The 23147-nt window shown below is 38.0% G+C and overlaps 1 protein-coding gene across 2 annotated transcripts in view; it reads right to left on the bottom strand.

Annotated features, from left to right (window-relative positions):
- The window catches only part of UBA6 (ubiquitin like modifier activating enzyme 6), a 33847-nt gene that overhangs the window by 2762 nt on the left and 7938 nt on the right, over nt 1–23147 (bottom strand). For both annotated transcript variants that reach the window (XM_035324427.1, XM_035324428.1), the window contains 26 exons: nt 22821–22901; nt 22151–22273; nt 20928–21051; nt 19606–19709; nt 18738–18800; nt 17650–17726; nt 16946–17012; nt 16397–16540; nt 15667–15734; nt 15332–15410; nt 14540–14620; nt 14089–14166; nt 12610–12791; nt 11932–12037; nt 10633–10722; nt 10442–10522; nt 8990–9118; nt 7984–8035; nt 7815–7878; nt 6886–6955; nt 5594–5665; nt 4270–4387; nt 3091–3284; nt 1745–1872; nt 903–990; nt 473–567 (listed from right to left, as the gene is read on the bottom strand). In XM_035324427.1, coding sequence (XP_035180318.1) covers nt 473–567; nt 903–990; nt 1745–1872; nt 3091–3284; nt 4270–4387; nt 5594–5665; nt 6886–6955; nt 7815–7878; nt 7984–8035; nt 8990–9118; nt 10442–10522; nt 10633–10722; nt 11932–12037; nt 12610–12791; nt 14089–14166; nt 14540–14620; nt 15332–15410; nt 15667–15734; nt 16397–16540; nt 16946–17012; nt 17650–17726; nt 18738–18800; nt 19606–19709; nt 20928–21051; nt 22151–22273; nt 22821–22901 — 2558 coding nt within the window. The remainder of the gene's footprint in view (nt 1–472; nt 568–902; nt 991–1744; nt 1873–3090; nt 3285–4269; nt 4388–5593; nt 5666–6885; nt 6956–7814; nt 7879–7983; nt 8036–8989; nt 9119–10441; nt 10523–10632; nt 10723–11931; nt 12038–12609; nt 12792–14088; nt 14167–14539; nt 14621–15331; nt 15411–15666; nt 15735–16396; nt 16541–16945; nt 17013–17649; nt 17727–18737; nt 18801–19605; nt 19710–20927; nt 21052–22150; nt 22274–22820; nt 22902–23147) is intronic.

Raw genomic sequence — 23147 nt, forward strand, 5'->3', positions numbered from 1 at the left:
CAAGGAATTACTGCAGACTAAACAGACTACCATTAATCTCAGCTTGCAACCAACACATTAACTCCTTCCTGAATGTCTTCCCCTACTTTCAGAACTAAATAGCTAAATATCACCATTAGTTTTAAGCTTGTTTAGAAAGGATCACTTAGTATTGTTTTGCTTAAACCAAGCTATTTCTGTCTCCAAAAAGTTACTGTCAGACTTCTTTGGGTTTCTCATTCTGGCATTCATCAGTTAGAGTCATTAGGGTTGCATTTTCTAAGTCTCCTGTCCTCAGCACAGAAGTTAATTCACAACAACTCACTTTTTTTTTTAAAGGAAGAAAGTACCTTTTTTCTTTCCCAAATATAAACACATAGAAATCATTGTGGGAGAAAATACTGCTGTCAGACACACATTCTTATGATTCAACCACTGAACGTAATCTGTAGGTGCATTCACATCCCTAGATCCATTTTCCAGTTATACTTACGTCAGCTTTAATCTTTTAATATGACCTGGCATCACGGGAACATACAGCATTTTGACTCCCTGTACAACCATAGTTGGTTCAATTCCATATTTCTCCTGGAATTCACAAATTAAAATGTATTAAAGGACTATGACAGCTGCAAAACCCAGCAGACACAACTACGGTTACTACTGCATCTAATTATTGAAAACCATAGGATTCCAAACAGAAAATGAGATAACACCTGGATGTTGACAGAAGTTTTATTAAAATACTTTTAAACAAATGGAATTAAAAGAATTTGAAGATAAGCTTGGATGCGTGAAATTCTTTCTAGAATTATTCCGATTTAAACAACAATTTGACATGGGCAAAAAAAAAAGTCAACAACCCAAGATAAGAAAATGCTTTCCTCTCATCTTGCATTAACACAGTACAACAGATATCTTACTCTGACAGCATTTATGAAGTCCAACAGTGTAAAATCCTCTTTTCCATAAATGGTCCACCTGTCCCAGATTGTAAATGATATCCCATTTCTGTTTTAAAAAGAGAAAGATGGTATGTTACTTTAGAACAGACATTTCATTTAAGCATATATTGAAGAATTGCTCTTTCTTCTAGTTACTCGCTGTTTTATCTTAAGCAAAAATCTCTTCCCTATCTCCCAACATTTCTCCAGCCCTTTCACCTGGCTAAGCACAAGACACAAAGCTATAACTGAGTAAACATAGTATCTGGCAATTAATTTACTGAGTTTTCAGACCTACTGAAAAATAGGTTTTGTATTGACCAAGACACAGAAGTGTATCCATTCTGAGCAGACAGGATGTTTATTAATAACTGTGCTGCATATCTATCTCATCTAGATTTTTAGAGCCTACCTACTAAGAGCTTCCACTGAAAACAAAACTAAGCCCTTAAAACCACTAGCTTTAAAATTAGGACAGAAGAGTGTATGAGCTGCATTTCCAAACAGGAAGTTGAGTGATGCATTGTGGGACACCCTTGGCAGTAGTATATGGCTAATAGAGCTTGATAGCAAAAAAAGTTATTCATCATCTTCCAAGTTTAAAGAACAAAAATAACCAACCTCGAATATCTGTATTTTTTAACTGGAGCATGACCATGAACTTTGGTTCCATTACACTTCTGCTGTACAAGCACATATGGATTTAATCTGATTATCTAGGTTTAATAAGTACAGATGTCGCACATATAATGTCTCACCAACTTTTAAGTGAGAGACATCAGGTTTCCAGAATACCACCCTTGCACCATCACCCTTCCTACCTGATTTCAGTTCTTCTTACTTCAGCAGTTTCTGTAAAGACCATTATGGGAATGGCTAAGTTCAGAAAACAGTTCTTGTATGCATCAGCTGGGTAACCACCCACAACTTTGATGAGTTCCAGTGCAACCTGCAATACATAAGAATCCCTTGGTACCATAAGACCCACACTAATTTAGTTAGGAGGCCACACAACTGTAGGATAAGTTGTTGAGGAGATCAGCCTTTGTGCAATCCACAAAGTAAATCATGTTAGACGCAACCCAAATATACCACAGAAATAAATTCTGCTGCTGCAAATATTTAAAATACTCAAAATTGTTCCTAATGTAGGACTCTTACAAAATTCTTCAATTCAAGACACCCCCTACGAGGCTTGCAGTTCTGTTGAGGTGTGTGGATGTGAACTAATACTGAATAGATTGTTTCTACTCTTGACACTGCCACTCTGATGGTAGTAATAACTGCAGAAAACAAACCAAAATGCTTATCTTCAACTCCTCTTTCTGGTCAGCAAACCAGAAATAAAAGTACTGAGGGCTTACCACAGCTGAAACCAAGAGTGACCTTTTGTACTTACAAGAGAATAAAAGAGTATGTCCTGGTTTCAGCTGGGGTAGTCAATTTTCTTCATAGTACCTAGTATGGTGCTGTGTTTTGGATTTAGGAGGAAAGTAATGCTGATAACACACTGATGTTTTCAGTTGTTGCTGAGCAGTGCTTACGCTAAGTCAAGGACAGTTCAATGTCTCACACCACCTTGCCAGAGAGGAGGGCTGGGGGTGCACCAGAAGCTGGGAGGGTCACAACCAGGACAGCTGACCCAGACAGGCCAAAGGGATATTTCATACCACGTGATGTCATGCTCAGCAATAAAAGCTGGGGAAGCTGGCCAGGTGCCTCCCATTGTTTGGAGACTGGCTGGACATCGATCTGCGGGTGGTGAGTAATTGCCTTATGCATAACTTGTTTTGTGGTTTGTTGTTTTTTTTTCTTATTAAACTGCCCTGATCTTAACCCAAGAGTTTCACTTTTTTCTCCAATTCACAGCCCCGTCCCACTATGGGGGAGTGAATGAACACCTGTGCGATGTTTAGCTGCCTGCCAGGCTAAACAACAGCAGAATGTAAGTTTGAAATGAAAGTATTTATGACATATTAGACTGATAATTATCATTATAGAATGAATATATTATGATCTTAAATAATTAAAGAAAATAAGAAAAAACATTTCTTAGATGAGGCTCTGTCTGGATAGCATTAATGAATATCCAAACATTAGTGGTTTCAGGCAAGGAACCGACAACAAAAAAAAATGCTCATTTTCAGAATTTTAAAAACATACTTACCAGCCCTGAAACTGCAGCAGTAGCTGTTGCAATTGCAGGAATAATCTTTCCAGCAATACGCTTTGTTTTGAACCGATCTGCAGGTTCGATGTTGTACATATTGGCTCGTAAGTTTGATGCTGCTGTTATGAAATCTATATGCCCATTACTATCGTCATCTTTTTCAAAAGAAATGGGCTTCATTTGCAAGTCATCTACTCGTAGAAAAAAAGAAAAAAGGCAAAAATTGTTAGAAAACAGAAGGTGGCCTAAACTTCAGTTACAGGGAAATAGAACCTTAACAAATATATTTTAATACTTTAAAAAAAAAAAAATGTTCTGAAGCTCGGTGCCATACTTATAACTTGCTTTTCCATTCTAGAAGGAAAAATGTCCTTATCAATATTAATGCTGACTGACTGTTGTTAGAAGTGAGTAACTAAAGAAATACCACGAGGTCCATAATATTATTTTCCTTGCAACACCAGGAATAGATTTTGGACAGTCCAGTGGATATTTCTTACTAACCTCTACCGCGTTATAGCTTTTCTACTGTGAGAATTCCCTGTAAAAGCTTTGTTTATATGTTACCATATCGGTACAAACCCAGTAGCATGGGAGACAGAGGTTCGAATCAACTCTCTGTAGGATGGGCTAGAGCTAAAGTAATCTTTCTCCTCTGTGTCCATGGGCTAAAAACGTATGCACGCAGGTCATGCCCAATGACCACTTCATGTTGCCAAACACAAAAATGGAATTCAAGCATCCACATTTCAACATATCTAGATGAAGACTAACAGCCTTCACTATTTCGGATAATTTCAGACAGATTCCTGTAAGAACCAACTCTCAACTTTCTCATACCAGAATCACTTTCAGTCTACCTGGGATCTAGTCAGGACCTTTTCCCTCCTTAAAATTTAATGCCCTGCTACCCTCCCACATTTATCAGGGCTGCATTTGCGTGCAAGTATAACAAAGAACCCTATACTTCTGTATTTCTGAGACTCTTGCAAGTTTTCAGGTCAAGCAATATGGACAAGTTACCTGCAAGGTACTTTGGAAAGATTTAGCAATCAGCTGCCTGCTTCTTACAAGATTACAGAACCTTTTTCTCCAAAGACCTGAATGTCATGCTGCAATCATGCAAGTGCAATCGCAAGATGTTACTCATCTATAAAGCTAGTTTGTACTACTCACTTTCCAAAGCTTCATTGGATAGTATAAACTTCTCCAGCTGGAAAATAGCATTTCTTTCATCCTCACTGCTGACTGGAATATGATCTGGTTTTCTTGCAGTTTCATCGGTCTGAACAACCTGCAAGTGTGTACAGTGTTTAAGTAATAGAATACATGAACTTTGTACAGCACATGTGTACTGAATTTTCTGTGTTCCCTGCAGTCTTCCCTCCCAGGCACAAGAGAGACATGGACTTGCTAGAGCAAGCCCTGCCAAGGGCCACAAAGATCACTAAGGGACTGGAGCATCTCTCATATCAGGAGAGGCTGAGAGACCTGGTGCTGTGCAGCCTGGAGAAGAGAAGGCTCAGCAGGATCTTATCAATGTATGTAAACAGCTGGTAGTGGGGAAGGACAAAAGGTGGAGCTGGACTCTTTTCATTGGTGCCCAATGATAGGACAAGGGGGTATGGGAACAAACTGAAGCACAGGAAATTCAGTAAGAAACATAACACTTAAAACCAGTAACAAACAAACAATAATAATAATAAAACACACCAAAATAACAAAACCAAAACTGTAAGGATGGTTGAACATTGGCACAGGTCACCCAGAGGGTCTCCAGTCCTCAAAGGGATTCAAAACCAGATGGGACACAGTCCCAGACAACCTGCTCTAGCTATCCCTGCTTGAGCAGATGGGTTGTACAGTCTCCAGAGTTCCCTTCTAATATGAACCATTCCGTGATTCTGAGTCAAAATAGGAGTTTTGTCTCATGAGACAAGCATTCACGAGACAAACATTAGCACAGGGCAGGAAAATACAAAACCACCCTGGGATATATTGTTATGATGTATAGTGATGACAAATGCTAGCCACTGCAAAACAAGACTTAAGCTATTTTGAAGTTAACACTTCAGAAATAAAAGTAATGACATTTCCTTAACACTACCTAGAGAGAAATAACAAATCGACTCTAGTCAAGGATTGCTTTGAAGTTGCTTATGAGTGACATTTTACTACTTTAATTATATAGGTATAAGCTTGTGTAAACTTAAAGACATTGTAGACTTATGATTCACCCATGAATTGAAAAGGCTACTGCAAGTCATTTATAAAAGCCCCATAGAATATCCACCTTGCATTTAGTGGCTAGTACATAGACACCTTAGCTCTATTCAAGTTAAAGCAGTCCTGTATTGCAGGATATAAAAGCAGTCGCTTGTTTCCCAAAAATGCATTTTTATTCATGTGTATTTCATATCAGCATCAATGCACAGAGTAGTGGGAGATGCGTGACACTGTGCGTGGATTATTTTTTCTTTAAAATTGAAGTCATACTCACTTTGTTTGAAGGTCTGAACTCTGGTACCTTCACAGATGAAGTTATCTTCAAAATAGTTTCCTCTGACAAATCCTATTATGGTTTTGAAGAAAAAATAACAAATTCATAGCAACTGAGAAAAGCCCTCCCATACCTCCGCCCCAAGAGACTGCGTATTTCAAAGAATTTTGCGAACATTTCAAAGAATACCAAAAACAAAGAAATCCCAGAAATAGTCATTGGTGTTCCACTGAGACATCATCACTGAAACATCAAGTGAGGTTTACAATGTATAAGACCCACAGTGGTATGAAGTGCCTAGCACTAGAACACTGAACAGAATTTATATGTCTGTGAAATAAGATTATTCCAGTAGTCTCTTGGCTATACAGATGCAAACACATACTTGTCTATACAAATGTAAGATTTGCAAGAAATACAGAATGATATCAACATTGATAGGTATTCATTTAAAAATAGGTTTCAAAGTTACACCCAAGCTTAAAAAACAGTATCTGTTATTTATATGTACTTTAAAATGTCTGTACTGTGTTTTGTTCAAAGAACACTGAAGTCAAGTCAGACATCCTGAGGTGGCATAAATACTTATCATGTGTCTGATTTCTGTAGCTATACCATGAGGGAAGAGGTGCCATTTCTTTTATCTGGTGTCAGCAGCATAAATGGCAGGGTAGTTTAGCATTAATTGAAATTTTTCTCTGCAAAGCACAGAAGGTCTGACTGGCCTAGAATCAGTCAGTCTCACTGCATGGCACCTGGATCCATGTATGTTGTCTGGGGTCTCCCAGTTGCACATAAGGGAGGCATTACTCATTGCTCAATATCTGAACTAGTTCAGCAGATGCAAACATGACTTACAGGAAAATTAAATTAGAAAAGACAAAGGGTAACAAGAAAAACAAAGGATAAGCAACAGAGAGGCTGTGAGTAGTAATTATTATTAATAAACACCTCACAAGATAGTTAAGATACTTAATTTAAAAATGCCTTAAAAAGATCTTCTTTCAATTCAGTCATTATATTACACATGAAACAGGTCAATCAAAATAAGGATTTAAGAGTTCAGAGCTTACTGAAAATACCTAATACACTAGTCATTTGTTTTCCTGGTTAGTAACTCAAATCAAAAAGAATATGTATAAACAGCTGCTGGACAACCAGTACTGACGGACAGATTATTTTAAGAACCACTTTAGTTAGTTATCAGAAAGGACTGGCAACTAGAGAGGAGACCAAAGCTGAATGTGTATATCCAAGTTATGAAATGGGGACACTGTTGCAGTATGGATTACCTTTTCTGTGAAAGGAACACAGTACACAGTTGCAAAGAGTTTTGCTGTGCTCACAATGAAACCATAGTGCCTGAAAAGGAAGAGTTGTTTTTTTTTAATATCTTTTTTTAAAATTCAATTGTCTGCATGAAGTCTTGCAACCATTTCAAAGAGGTTTTGAGAACACACATTGATAAACATAATGTCTACCCTTCAGAGCACACCATCCAAAACAGACGGATTTTGAGGGACTCAGAAGTCCTTCCCAAAACTAAGTAACCTTTGATGAGCAAAGTTATTTAATGCTAGGATTAAATGCATTTCCTTAATATCTGCAATCAGAAAAATATCTCACATGGCATCAATGGAAGGATAAAAAAAACAATCTCAAAACTATTCTGACACTTGCAATGATCTCAGTTTTCTCCCACACTAAGAACAGGGATACAGAGAGTTTCTCACAGCAGGTGTACATATGCAGTAGATCAAGGCTTTTTGATGCTTCAGCCACATCATTTTTAAAATTATCTGTAACACTTAAGCCATCTAGATCAGACCCAAATCATGATGAATGAATGAATGACCTCCATTAGGTCATTTAGGTGGTCAATTTAATTGGGCATATTCTGTATTTTATGATGTGGGCTGATGGGGATAAAACAACAGCTCCATAATTCTGTAGCCACACAATAAATGAAATGGGTTGTTCTAAGCCATTTTGTGTTAAATATTGTCAGAATTTCCCATAGCACCCTCGGATCCGATGTCAGTAAGTTCAATTACCTGCAGTGAAAATGAAAGACAGTTCACCCAACCTGCTACAGCGTAAGACTGTGCATGAGCATCTATTGAGTATCAGTCTAACTTGTACTGCTATAAAGCCATTGCCTTGTATGTCCTACTACAGGGTGAGCTTTATTGGATGTGTTAAAATTCTGAGCCATACTTACAAAGGATCATTAAATTCAAACTTCACTGGGAAAGGTGGCCTCTTTGGTGACTGCCAAAACAAACCTGGTAAGAAGACGGACTTATGATGAAATCCAAAGGAATCAGGAACAGCAAGGAATGATATATAGCATGAATTCACAAGAGGCACAAGACAGTGTCTGTACTTACTTCCATCTTTTAATCGTGTATCAAGGGGAAATGAATGAAGAAGCTGAAGAGCCTAGAGGAAAAGTTAGAATAACTTTAGTAATTTGTCATATATAGATTGACACAGCTGCATGAAATCATGCCGTCCTTTTAGCAATGATGCGAAATCTTCATACAGCTTTTAAGACACTCCAGCATATAGCTGACGTCATTTAGAGTTAAGAAAATCTAAAGACATAGTTATTAATAGAGAGACCTTGAAGACATAAATACATACAGGCAGAGTGACTTGCTCATTCATTCACAGGATGAAGATGACAATGTCACCTCACCTGTACCACATCCAAGCAAGATACTTCATCCAACAAGCAAAGAGTTCCCCCCCACCTTGTTGTCACTTTAGGATTCTGGCATACCAATTCACAATTGGGAAAGTAACATTTTCGTAACATGACAACTATTATCACAACCAGGGCTTCCATACACACGCATGTGATATTTTTATTAATACACAACATCCTGATCACTTATTTCCTACACAATTCCCCACCACACACACAGACACTTTAAGCAACACTGTGGATCAGACTTTCAGAATGACTGGCTTATATTTTAGCCAACATTTCTTTGACAGCTTTAAGAAAATCAAGCATATGGATATGAAGAATTAAGTAACAAAAAGTTTAGTGGGAGAAAAAGAAAAAGCTATTGTCCTTTAGTAAAAGGCATCTGATAATCCTGCTGCTCTGGAAAAACAAAATACCTGGTCAGTTGGAAAAGATGCAAACAAAACTGCATGGAAACTACTGAACAAAGCCATTAGGAATTAGTTAATAAAGCAGTCTTAAAAAACTCTACAGTAAGAAGAGGAAGGGATGCAGCATTTTAAAATTTCAAGGAAAGTTAGTTATTTATGAAGAAGAGGTGGAAGTGCATGCAAAGACTTGGAAAACTCATTATTAAGGGTAAGTTCTCTAAAATCCCCATCAGTCAAGCACTGCCTTATTTCCACATCTTAGCTACCTACCTTATGGCTAAAATATTTTTCAAATTTTACTCTTGCTAGTTCCACACACTGAGTCCAACTTCGGGGTCTTCTACTGAGTGTTTTAATAACATGAAAACAGCCTTCTAAACTCTCCCCTGATTTTATTCTCTAGATACAAAAGGAAAAACAAAAATATTAAAACAGACAAGATTCATCACAAAATGGTCACACTTAAGTCATAACTTATTAAGTTATATGCAAATGGAAACAGAACATCACTTTGTGAATATTAACCTTCATGTGATTCATTCCTTTTGTGTTTTTCCGCAGAAGCTGTGATCTACTTAGTTTTATTTCCACCCGGTCCTACTAACCATCAGCCATTATGGACAAAAAATAAAAACAATTCAGCTGTTAAGTCCAATCTATTATGTAGTTAAGTTCACTTGAAAGTAAATCTTCCCTTTTTTTCCCAGCTGGTTGCACGAGTGATACTCACTAGTATTCTGGATAACAATCCCTCAGTGTTTCTGATACTTCTATATCACGTACAGAATACACGAGCTAGGGAATTGTGGTGGTTTTACCGTGCTAGGCAGTTGAACACCACAACCGCTCTCTCACTCCCTCTCCTCAGATGAGGAGGGGAAGAAGTAAAGGAAAGAACAACTCACGGGTTGAGATAAGGATGATTTAATTAAAGAGGAATATACATATATATAATATATTATTAAGGAAATATTATTAATTAAACAATTCAACTAAAGGGAAAAAAGGGAAAGGGGAAGAGGGAGGGGGGAAGGGAATAACTAAACAAAACAAGTAAATGCTATGTGGAAGTGCAGAGGAAAGAAATTACTCTCTACTTCCCACAAATGAGTGATGCTTGACCACGTCCTTGAAGCAGGGCCTCAATGCACGTAGCCAGTGTTTGGGAGGAGGACAGACGTTTTCACAATGAGAGCCCACCCCTCCCCTCTTCTTCCTTTTTCCACCTTTTATTGCTGAGTGTGACATCATATGGTATGGAATATCCCTTTGGTTGGTTTAGGTCAGCTGCCCAGATGATGTTTCTTTCTCACTTTTTGCCCAACCCCTAGGAGGGTCAGAGAGAGTCCTGATGCTGTGCCAGCACTTCTCAGCAGCAGACACAACACCAGTGTGATACCACTGCTGTTCGAGCTACAAGTGCAGAGCGCAGCACTGTATGGGCTGCTGCAGGGAAAGTTAACATCCCAGCCAGACCCAGTACAGGAATACACAGGCATACCATGCACAAGACTTTGGCTTTTATTAGAGAGCAGAAATACTGTTCCTATGAAGGATCTACAAATGACTTGGCCAAATAAGCCTTCAGATTTTCTGAAGAAAGTCAGAAAATAACCCAAATCTTACTTAATATAATTGGGAACAAAATCCAGTAACAAATGCATTAGTTGAACAAAAGCATTAATTCAAACTCTGGATTTTAACCTGGCAACATTCTCCTACCTGTAAAACTTCTTCTGCAGACGGATAGGTTTGCCAAAATTTGTTAAACAACGAAGGCTTGTGAGAAAATGAACTTTCAAACTAGAAAATAAAAAGAACAAACATGGCATTTTACAAGAAGTACATCACATCCCCCATCTTTCCAAATACACAGCAAATTGTGTCAAGAACCTATAAACTTATTTCCTTACCTTATCTCTTGCCCACTGTATCGTATGTTCAATGGCAGCTGGGAAAGACTTCAAGGTACAAAAAGGTATTTCTTCTTCTGGTGGATCCCGCTATATTTAAGGAGAATAAACATGGGCTTATTAAAGCTTATTGCTAATAATAGTACCAAGAATTTATACACTACGTACATTTAGAACATAGTTTGGTTTATGTTTATTTGTTTATAACGACTAACCTAAAAGATACCAGAAAGTGAAATTCAGCGCTAAAGCACAAACAACAGAAGTTACCAGCCAGTTTTTCCAAGATGTGCAGTTCATATTCACACACACTCACAAGGTAAAATATGCCCTTTCTCTCAAGGCCAGAAACAGTTTTCTTCATTGACTCTAGCAAGACTCTAAGGATGCTCAACATCGAGGCTACATGGCAAGTGGCATCATTTCATGGTGCCCTCAAACTGTGAATTTCTACCTTGAAAAGGTAGTTTCATAGGAACTTAAATTGATGGATACTGCAAGATTTTGAATATTCATTCAAACAGAATTGATATGTACCCTTATAGAAAAAGGCAGACTAATGCCTACTACAGAGGCTTGCGTTTCTCCTACCTCCTTTGGAGATTATAATCACCAAGAACAGAATGAGCTAGAAGAAGGCAGTTCAAAGAAAGAAATCCACAAGCAAAAAAAGTTTGCAATCACACTGTGGGACTGTATTCTCACTTAGAAGGGAGCTTTCAAGGAAAAAAAGTCAGTCCCTTGAAAATGCTTACGAATTAGAACTACTTTTTTTTTTTTTTTTTTCTCCAAAGTTCTATTTTCTAGTCATTGTGTGACTACAGGAAGGGATACCCTTCCTGTAACTGAACACAACAGTCCACAGTTGTTACAAACAAGCATGGGAATAATGAAAAAAGGAAGCCCTTCTTTGGCCTTATGTGGCAATCATAACTTGAATAAACTCAAATTTACTTCAACACAGAGTTCTATTATAAAAAAGTCTCCTCCAGTACATGTACCCGTTCAAAAGAGGAGATAACATGGTTTATATTTCATCATTCATAGAGCAGTTGTTTTTAATTACTGGCCCAGGTGTAATCACCAGCTACGTAAAGGACACAGTATCTCCAGTCTGCTCAAATTTAATTTCCTGTGAGCTTTTCTCAAGAATCCAAGGAAATAATTATTTCCTAATAGGACTGAACTTCAACAACTCAAATGGGTCACTTGTTTTAGACAGATACATAAACGATTACGGAATTATAGGTTATGATGGGACTAGCTACAGAAGGTAAGTAATGGTCTTAAACCACTTACGTGACTATTATACGACTCTGTCAGATGAGGCACAATAACTTCTGTGTGTCCTTTTGTTCCCATAGTACCAGAGTCTATAAGAGGACGCAGGTTTGCTACACAACGACTGACATGGAAAGACACAGATTATCAAGATACAGATTAATCACTCAACTTGCCTTGCAGATGTTACCAGACCGTAACCAAAACTGACTCTAGGACCTTTCAAGAAGAAGCTTAAACCAAACTCAGGAAAAGAACAAGTTAAATAAGAAGAGCTACTTCAAGTTAGACTGTGACAGCATAAACCTGAGCCAACTTAGAATTCTTTTTAAACGTAAACATCCCTACTTAAAAATTTAGAGCACATACACCTCCACATAAATAATTCAACCTCAAGACTGCCACACTATTATCCCCCTCAAACAGGCCTTGACAGCTGCTCATTTCCAAGAAGCCAGTCAGAGGCTCCCTCCCATGTGAACAGCAGCATTTGCACAAGAGCAGAGGTAGTTTTCACCACAAGCCTAAAACTCTTCCTCCTCCCAGCCAGAAGCTTTGTCAAGGAGCAGATTAAATCTGAGTAAAATGCTATCAATCTTTAAGTAGGTGAAATTCAAGAAGATTAAGAACAGAATAATAAAATTATTCTCAAATAAAAATGCGAACAACCACCCTCACTTCCTTTTCACAACCTACCTATCGATGTACCTCCTCGCCTCAACATTGTCCAAAGCAGTCACAACCACATCTTGCTTGGTGTAGAATTCATCACTGTAAGTGTTCTCAGTGGCTGGACAAACTTTATTAATATATGAGTCAATCTTTAAGTAAGGATTGATGTTCAGAGTTGCTTCTGCTGCAGTATAGCTTTTAGGCTTCTGAAAGTGTAAATACATACATGTATATCAACAATATTAAAATAAAGAACATCTGAGTCAAGTATTGATTTCATTTGCTGATCAGACAACAGTTCACTTTGATACAAATGTTACCATGCAAAATAGACAAAGACGACTCTTTAATCATATACCTCCCTGACAAAAACACATCTTAGGTTAGTTTTGGTTTTAGTATTATTTAAAGTAGTGGGTCAGAGACCACAGTTCTTGAATAGTGCAGCATAAATGTATCCAGTAACTGAAACAAATGCGCGTGCTCCCTCTCATGCTCTCAAAATACTGAAAGAAAGGAGCAGTTCATGACTGCCAGAGGATAAAGCCATCAGTTACTTTGACTTTGTCTATGCAGCACAGACATCAAAGGCCTATGAATAATCACACTACTGCAAAGTATTCCACACAAAACCAATTTCAAAAGCTAAACTGGAATAGAGTTTTTAACCTGGTTGACACTTTTAGCCACTTTAAAATCCTACATTCAATTATCTAGGGATCTCCACTTAAAACACCAGAACTCAAGGCAGTGTGTCTTCTGAAAGCTTGCAGAGGTCACTTTCCATTTATCTATCCAACCAAAATATAATCTATTCCTAGATTTGCTCAACAAATAAGAGGCAAAAATCCAGCTGCTGGGTTTTGGGCAGGGAAATCCCTTCTTCCCACTGCTGTCAAGATTAGAGCCGCTTTTTAATACTTTGTGCCATGTTTGCAAGCACAGGGATACTCTCCCTGCTTCTAAGGAATTAACAATTTCCATGCCATCCATTTACTGCATTTACCTTTTTTTTCCAGGTTATTTACCTGCTTAATGAAGACTAAATTAAGACAGATTGTAGTATTCATCTAACACTTAGGTCAAGTTCTATGAGCAGTAGTAGTTCTATTGAGAACAGACTTCTGCCAGTGCTGTTTTATTTTATACTCCCTGAATTTCAATGGTACAGAAAAGCATTTCTAGCTTGTTAGTTCATGGTGGTTTCTTACACAACACAGCATTTGTCATCCGATTCTTTCTTTACAAGTTTGAGAGATTTCATTAGTCAAAGACTCCAGTACAAACGAAGATCAGACCAGCCAAGTTTACTCAACCAATACCAGTGGTAAGTGGCATGCCAGCATCATCTGGGTATTGTTTTAAAAGATACTGAACTTCATTACAGCCATTAAGTCCTTTCTGGACTTAATGAAGTACATGCACTCACAGTGGAGCTCTCAGTGAGTACACAGGACAGGGAAACACAACAACCCAGGAAGTCTACTGAACAAGAAAGTATACCTGTATGTGATGAGGTCGAAAGAGAAACTGCCTGTTCAGGTTGGATTTCTCTATCAAATCTGGATCTGTAATTGTAACCTAAGTCAGAAGGGGCAAAAGCAATAGCTTAAGTTATAAATAAAGTGTAGCACTAAGCAATACTCTTGAAGAAACCTGTACAGAAATGTGTTAAAACAAAACACTCCTCTTGTCATTCACTAAGGCTAACAGCTATGCCTATATTCATACTGGCTGATTATATTTTGTTTTAAAATCAAAATATAGCAACCCCACTCCAAGTGTTCTGCCTCTAATTGCATACTACTTCCACTTCATATAGAAACTACCTGCCCCTAGGCCCAGAGATCAACCTGAACAAAGGCTTTGACTTTTTACTACTTTTAATGTAGTCTAAGTATTTAACTATTCCTTGCTACATTACTTTTTCAAAAGCAAAGTGGACGTAACTTACCAATCCTTTATCTTGCCCAGTACCAACACCAAGAAGTGCAAAATTTTTTAGCATTTCACAGCCTATTGCTCCACAGCCAACCTAAAGAAAACGACATTTTTAGAACTGTGAACTTCTGTAAACTGTCCCTGAGGAAGAATTGAGGAATTGATTATTCCCCTTTACTGAGCAGCCATTAGAGTGCATTTAGAATAGAGCATCCAGTTTGGGGCTGGATGAAAAGCTTGGACAAGTCCAAGTAGGGAGCTGGAGCACCTGTCCTATTAAAAGATTACAGTGGATCCATACTTCCTCAAGATGGAGAAGAGAAAGTTTAAGGTGGACCTAATAGCAGGATTCTGATTCCTAAGAGAAGGTTACTGCCAAAGCAAAGACAAGTTCTTTATGGAGGTGCACAGCAGAAGGATGAGAGATAATGATCAAAAATGGAGACAGAGAAGGTTCTGACTTGGCATAGGCAAACGTTTTCTTCTGTAAGACTAAACAGGCATTGAAACTGGTTGTCCAGAGATGTATAACCTTTGTCCTTAGAGATTTTCAAGATTCAAGTGGATTCCTAGATACAAAGCTAGCTCCAGAAGTCAAGCACTGCACAGGACACCATGTGCCGTGCAGCTCAGGACTTGTCTATTATATGGATGTTTATGCCAATTTTGGACCACTTATTCTGCAGTGATCCAAGTAATGAGGGCTAATTTACTTATTTATTTATTTTTAAATCTTTGAGACAAGTGACATTAGCTGTACTAGCAGAGTATTTGCAAAAAGCCTAACAGTTTCAGTCATACTCACCAAAAAAACATTCAAATTATGCAGCTTCTGGCATAGAGGGTCTCCAATACAAGCCCTCAAGGCATCATACCTGTCTCCCCTACGAAGGGGCAGGAAAAAAAACAGAAGAGTAGCAAGGTGACATTTGTCATGCTAGTATCATTGTTGCCAAACTGCACTTCGATGCAAATTAAGAAAATCAGACTGAGCCCCTGAAAATCCCTATTCCTTCCACGCTCAAATAGGACACACATTCTTAAACCTAAACCTGCCCTCCTCCAGAAGGCTGCACTGAACTCCTGATTGAGAATCATATATGAGAAGTACATAAAACAGCAGATTGTATTTATATTTACCGTGGAAGAAATTCTTCAGAGCCCATCTTTTCCAGAGGTGTAACAATGTCTAACATATCTATGTACAACTGCAAAAAAAAATAATAAAAATAAACTGAAAAAAATGACATTTAGATTAAAAGAAAAACAAAGTAAATATTTTCTACGCACAACAGAGTCAAGAAATTTATAAGTCCTGAACTTTTATCGTCAATGGAAGACTATACAGCATTTGGTTCATTACATTTCACTACACAATTTCAGTGGACAGGAAAAAGTCCCCGGACACAGAGGAAAGCTCACTGAAATCTGAGGCACAATCTTTTGACTTGCGATGCTTTTAACCAGAGGACTGTGATTCTCTAAATTGGACTGTGACGTTTTTAATCTAACTTTATTCTAACACTTGCCCTGTGGGTCCTGAAAGTACAGTAGCTTCAGCAGGCTTCTGCACCATAACACACCTTTGCAGCCTTACACTGACAGGCCAACACTTGCCTTGCTTATAGAAAAAACAATATGACTTCTGAATCCCAAATATGAAAGTTTTGGTTAAAACTGCTTCACTTTCATTATATTAAAAAATAAAAAAATAAAATAAAAAACACATTCTTTTTCCTAAGTTACGTCTCAAGTCCTTTTTTTCCTCCTGTTAGAAAGTTGTTTGAGCTCTTCTGATCATACAGCATTCACATGCAACCATATATTACATCACTGTCAAAATAAAGCTAAAGAAGCAAAAAATCCTTACCCATTGCTGCAATGGAGAAAATTTTCCTGTTACTGCTTTCAGGACTTCCTGACTAGCAACACCACCCACTGCTGCAGCCAGAGGAGCTAGAAATCCCTGAGCAGTTCTAGACAGCCATTTCACTATATCTCCATTTACCAGAGGCTGAAAAATAGGACATGATAACAACAGATTTATCCCATCAACTGAGCAAGTCAGCACTTCACAGTACCATAGGCTATTGATCTATAGTAAAAGACATTACTTCACTCTGCCTAGAAAAATGTTTTCCAGCTAGGGCAGATCTACTACATACCCTGGACATCTAACAAGCAGTTACCTAGAAACCGGATTCACATAGACACAAGGATTCAACATTCATGTGAGGCAACCATTTGGTTGAACCAGTGTTGATACACCATTGTATCACCTTGTGTGGCCTTCATAAGGTCAGCAAATCCATCGCTAGATACAAAGACCAGAACAAGGGCCACAAACCAAAGCACAACCTTTAGGCAACTAAATGAGTCCATCAGAAATTACTCACAATGACGCTGATTTGTTACTCACTTTGTTTTCCAGTGTTTTGCTTACAGACATGGCTATTTTCAGCATTTCCTCAGCATCTTGAAGGCATCTAGACACCAGGGAGAAACAATAACCATCACTTAAACATTCTAGAGTCCTCCTAAAAACATAATCAATGGAGAATGAGCCATTTGCTACAGTAGGAAGAGTTTTGAAATTCATATTGGCTTTAATATCGATCATTAAAAAGCAGTTTAAATGTCAAGGTTGGCTCAAAAATAAGAGTCTCAGGGTAGAAGTCCATATGCAAGTCAGATGCTGAGACACTTTTTAAGTAGCTTTGTCTAATTTGCTTCAAAATTATACATGTAAAAAGCTACAACTGAAAAAAACTACTGACAAAAACAAAGCCTTCAGATTTTTAAATCCATAAGCTGTAGGATAACTCAGAAATCGCTGAAACAACTTTTTCAGTTTAACCTTTAAATGTGATGAAACTGGAACGGAGAAGGACTGCTTTCAGAAGGAAGTGGTTGGATTTTCTATCTACCTAGTCTGAGAAAGTGCCATTGCTACACTGGAAACACCTTGTTAAAAACCCAGACAGGTACCATTTTACATCTAGATTTCAGCTTTTCCTTTCTATGTCATCTCTTAAGTACTAGACAGACAAGGAATGCTGCTGCACATCAAGCCAGAGGAGAGATCTGATTCAAGACTTAACAAACACAAGACTGCTACATTACCCAATGTTTGGCATGCGACCAAAATTCTCCTGGAAGTGGTTCAAGGCAAGCATGGCAACATGGATCTGCAAAGGTGCCTGTTAAGAATACACATTGATGAGTTACATACTCAAACCAGAGGAGACAAAAGCAACTGTTTATTTGAACGGTTCTGCTACCTTTTCACTTCCTTGTCTCTTAACTGTACAGCTCCGAAGAAGTTTTTGAGTAGCATTAAAAAGCCAACTTGGGCTATCTTCTGCTAGCAATTTTACAAAATGGGTTCATAAAACATAGCTCAGAAGTAACACAATACCTTTCACACACATTCAGCACCCACTTCAACCAACTTCAACTAAAGAGCCCACCAAAAGAATTTTGCACTGAAATAGGAAAACATGGTAATCTTCTTTTAACTAGACATTAGAACGTACTGCATTCTGCCAAACCTCAATATCCAAGACCAACAGTAATGATCAACAGTAGAAAATCTGAACAGACAAGTTAGATCTTACAATATTAGACAAACAAACAAACAAAAAAATCACTAGATTAACCTTTTTTTAGTGTAAGATTCTAATGTGGACAAGACTCACGTTCCTTGAACATGAATAATACTTCAATAAAATTGTGTTAGAGGTAATTATGGGTAGCTTTCTTTTGGATTTTAAATACTTTTGAAACTTTTTTTCAACGAAAAAATATATTCTCACACTCAACTGCAGTTTCCTACCAGCCTATGAGTAATTTTTCTAGATTGTCCTGACTTTGAATCAGGTGTACTTTTTTAATCAACCACAGATCATCAATAAAGAAAAATCATTCTCTCCTGCAAAATTAATACTCCCATGCATTAAAGAGTTATGAAGACCCAAGATTTTAAACAGCAGATTTACAGAGAAGTGGATAACAAATTTCTACAGGGATCTAAACATTATATGTATGTTCTGTGTGATCACACAAAATGACGTCCCGTTCTCATTTCATACTTTAAATTCCCATTTTAACTCCTGCAGAAGAGTTAAAAAAAATATGTATGTTGTTGTACATATAAAGCTACAGATTACATTCTTTTTTTTGGAGTTAAAACATTCCCATGTATTAATTACCTCAGGCTTGCTAAAGTCTGCAACTAGGCATAACGGATTTGTTAGCTGCTTCTCTAACCGTTCCTGGAAAAAAAGAATGCATGAAAATAACACAGTTACTGAAGGACATGATGGTCACTGCTGTCTCACAAGACAATTCTCTTCCTGAAGAGACTAAGAACTGAAAATCCTTTCTCACTAGCATTTTTATTACCATCTTCATTACTAATACCTTGAAAGTTGCATAAAATAATAACATACTGCAAATTTTATAAGTCAAAAGTGTCACAGAGATGTTTCACATTGCAGTGGCAAGACTCATTTCCAGAACTGCTCTGTTGTCATCTACCAAAGATTTTACAACTGGTTGTGTGCTTGTATAAAGTTGGCAATCCAGCAAGAAACAGGAAGCCACTGGTTTGCAGAGACAAGACAGCCCATATGCTGAGCTGGGCATTTTCATACCACCAGCAGCTGATCCTTACTTCCAGCTTTTTTACCAGGATGTTCAGAGGCAACCAAGATTTATTTTCTGTGGGTTCAAAATGGATCACGGCACCATGTGCCTTGCAATCCCTCTCATACAAACTCATCCACTCTTGCTTGTTCTCAGAAGGCTGCCAAGAAACCACACATTCATGGACTTTTATGGACTCCCCAGCAGTACAGGGATAGATTGCCTCTAATTTTTTTTTCCTCCTCTACGGTGCCCAGTAACTTGAATTCAAAGTATTTTGTACTCTTTGTGTTTTATAAATAAGCAACACTATCCTTACCCAGTAAGTGTAAACCTGTATCATGGTTAACCAAAACATGTACCTTCTGAACTCTGCTTTCAGTGCTTAGACTGTTATCATTGAGGAACCTGGTTGTGTCAAGGCATACTTACAAAGTAAAACATCTTGGGGGTCTTTACTTGCACAGCTATGCCACCATGCAAGTAAGGCTCCATATCTGATGTATCACCAATGCTGAAGGAGTAAGGTGACACCACTGGAAAGAACAAACAATATACACTGTGACAGTGCATGTTACAGTTCTACAAACAATAAAGTGGTTTTTTTTTTTTTCTTTTTTTCCCCACTGCTTTTTATGCTCTAATGTTTTAGCATGCAACCTTGCTTTGAAACCATGAATACAACTGATCCTCATAACTAATGGGATTGTCCTCTCTGCAAGGTTCTGGGCCAAAGTATTACTCTCACATGATCTGTGGTGAAATAAGCTTTTTAGAGTAGCAGCAGATTCAACAAGAATTCTGATGACCACAGCTCTGTAACAACAGTGAAATCACTCAGTTTTATTTGGACTGTGCACAGCAGTGTCCAATATACCAGTCAGAGTAGGATTTTCGCCCAGTGACTAGAACCACAAGCAATCAAGAAAAATGCTCCAACTGCCAAGCAAAGCAAGTGAAATCTTTCCTCTTGTACCACCTGGAGCATCACTCAGATAAAGGAAGACAACATACAGATGTTTTGGTAATTCATGGGACATGGAAGTTGAAACCAAAAGCTGGGCTGTGATTAGGAAGAACAGCATCAGAACTAGCTAAACAAATGAGTCCAGAGAAAACAGACACAACCAGCTCTCAAGGGTACAGTTTTTATCTCAGAACACAAAGTACTAAAAAACAACTGAACAATTCTACAACTCCTAAGGCCCATTCTCCCTCCTTCTCAATTAGGTGATTCCCCATTATCCAAAATGAACTAAGTAGTAGGTCTTGAGACCTACACAATGAAGATCACAGCAAGTTAAATGGCAGCTCATGAGAAATGTTTCAAAGCATGCTTGGAAACTGAGCGATGTCAATGTATCCCAATACACTTACATTATCACCCAAGAAACTACAAGGCATACAGTGACATACACAGTGGTGTTCATTTAGTCCAAAACAGGCTTTACAGGACCCTCAAAAAACCAAACAACTCCCCCCCCCCCCAGACCAGTTTTATTAGTTACCTCAGAGACTGCCAACTAGTTTCTACTAGCTGGTAGTTTCTACTACTTCTTAAGAAGCAAGATGAGTTTAGAAAAACTTCACTAAATGCAAGTGAAACAACGCTAGACAGACCTCCATGCCAGATGGCAATTTTTCATGTGAGCTCTGTAGAACCCAGAACTCTTCTGGTTACAGTAACTAACAGTAAAGTGTTGTAAAAAAGGCCAATAAATAAGTACATTGCAAATGAGTCAGCAACAATTTACCTGTTATTTGGTGTGTGGATCCATTTAAACATGACATTCCGTTAACTTCACGAAAGGTTAAGAACTGTCCTGTTTCAAGCCTATGTGGATGATTTTCAAGGCAAGTGACAATGCCAGGATTTGACTGAAAGCAAAAACGGCAAAGTTAGGAAGGAGAAAGGAGTCTTCTTTATAGAAGTCATGCTTTGTCATATACAAAAAAACTTTTTGTCTATTGAAACCGCAGCTAATGCTTCTACTGCCTCATTTCTGCCATAACAAGGGATTTATCTAAAATAATATTTCCACCTCAGAGAGTGGAAGCAAGGTACAACTAAACTCAAGTATCAGATTATCAATTAAGAAAAATATATTCCTTGCCCTGGCATGTAGTCAGGACAAGATGTGAAACAGTTGTGTACAGTTTATATAATTAATGAGAATCGAATCATTCATTCCACCTTAAAGATACCAGATAATTGTCTACCCAAATCATCGTGTCATAAGCTTTAATTCAGATCAAATACAATTTGTTATATGACCCCTTATACCTTGATTACTGTTATATCTAGAGCAGAGATATAGAATTGATATAGCGGACAAAAGACTTGCTACTGGATGAGTCAGGTTCTTGTCTGGACTTCCAAACAGAGCTGAGAGGAGCCGATATTGTTTCCATTTACAAAATACAAGATCAAATAGATACACTCTCCAATATTCTCCACTGAAAGTGTTATTAATAACATCCTTTTCTTGCTTTCTTTGCTTTGGGAGATTAAAACAATCAAACTCTTAAGTTATTTCTCAAAGGAGGCTCTCAATCCCCTTGATCATTCTGGTAATCATCCTCTGTATGTGACATAGTTTCTCATAAAAAGGGCTAGTTTCATGACTATTTTAGTCATGAAACTTCTTTTGAAGACTTAACCAATTCCCACAACAAGGCTATATCCCCTTCTCTACACACTTCAACTCTTTCTTTCACTCAACAAGAAAAAAAAAATCAATGTTATTGTGTTACATTTAAGCAATGACACGGAACATCTGCATGCTCTCTGGTGTTAGCACTTACCACTGACTGTTTCTGACGTAGACACTACAATGAAGGAGCTTGATTTGCCTCTGCTATGCAGTTTTCAGCTGCTTAACAGGCTGATAAGTTGAAATGCTCTGCTTGGTCATGTAGACAATAATGAGTCATAAAAAAGCAAAGTTATACCAGCATAACAGATTCTATCCCTTACTTGTGTAATATTTGAAATGAAGATCTCCTTTGGTTCCTCTCCTGTTGTATCCAGCACTTCAAATTCATCACCAAAGTCACAAAACAGACGTGAACATATTCCATACACATCTGCACTGATGAACTACAAGGCAAAATAAAAATAAAACAGCACATACCAAAGGAATGAGCTCTCATCATCCAACCTTGTCCAAGGTTAGCAGGTGTAACTTCTGCTCTGGTGGAAACCTGTGACATGCACCCAGGTCACTGACTCTACAGCACTGTGTTAATGACAGATTTTTAACTCACACTAGCATTTCAGAACCTCTACACAAAAAACAGGAGTCACAGCAATAGGTAATGAAGTACTGCCATTTCTACTATTGCTACATTTGGTCTCATCCTGTTCTCTCATAACAGAAATTTTGAGCTAAGAGTGAAAACTTTATTTACCTGCAAATTCCCCCACCCCGCCAAAAAAAATAAAAAAGAACCAAGCTATGGTTACCCATGTAACACCAGACACATGCACAGAGCAGAACAGCAGCAGCATATTCCCAGAAACCCATTCTGCTCCATCATTGTGGTATCTGCATAAAACTATATACCTCAATCTGCTTTCTCAGTTTCTGGATGGAACACGCTGGAGGTGCTTGCTGTATGGATTGTGTGTTTAAGTTTGCTGTTACCTTGATGGGTGGCTGCTGAGCATGACAGAAGTCGTTAATCTTCTTCTGCAGCGATAGGCTTACTTCAGTCAGTATGACACACTGTGAACAAGAAAATAAAGCTGAGACCCTGAAAGCAATCAACATTTTCAGGTGCGTAGTAGTAACAGGAAGTTACTTTGGCACCCTGAATGTCCAAAATTCCTTTCCCGACTGCTCCCAACTTCACAGGGAAAGCAGTCTCAAGTCAGCTTTCTCATCAGATAGGTTACTGCTCTACAAGTTTTGAAGCAAGATGAGCAGGACCAGGAACAGCAAATTCTCACTTTTTAGCACAACTTTGAAACT

This window comes from Oxyura jamaicensis, chromosome 4, assembly GCF_011077185.1.
Source record: "Oxyura jamaicensis isolate SHBP4307 breed ruddy duck chromosome 4, BPBGC_Ojam_1.0, whole genome shotgun sequence".
In the NCBI taxonomy this organism is placed as follows: domain Eukaryota; kingdom Metazoa; phylum Chordata; class Aves; order Anseriformes; family Anatidae; genus Oxyura; species Oxyura jamaicensis.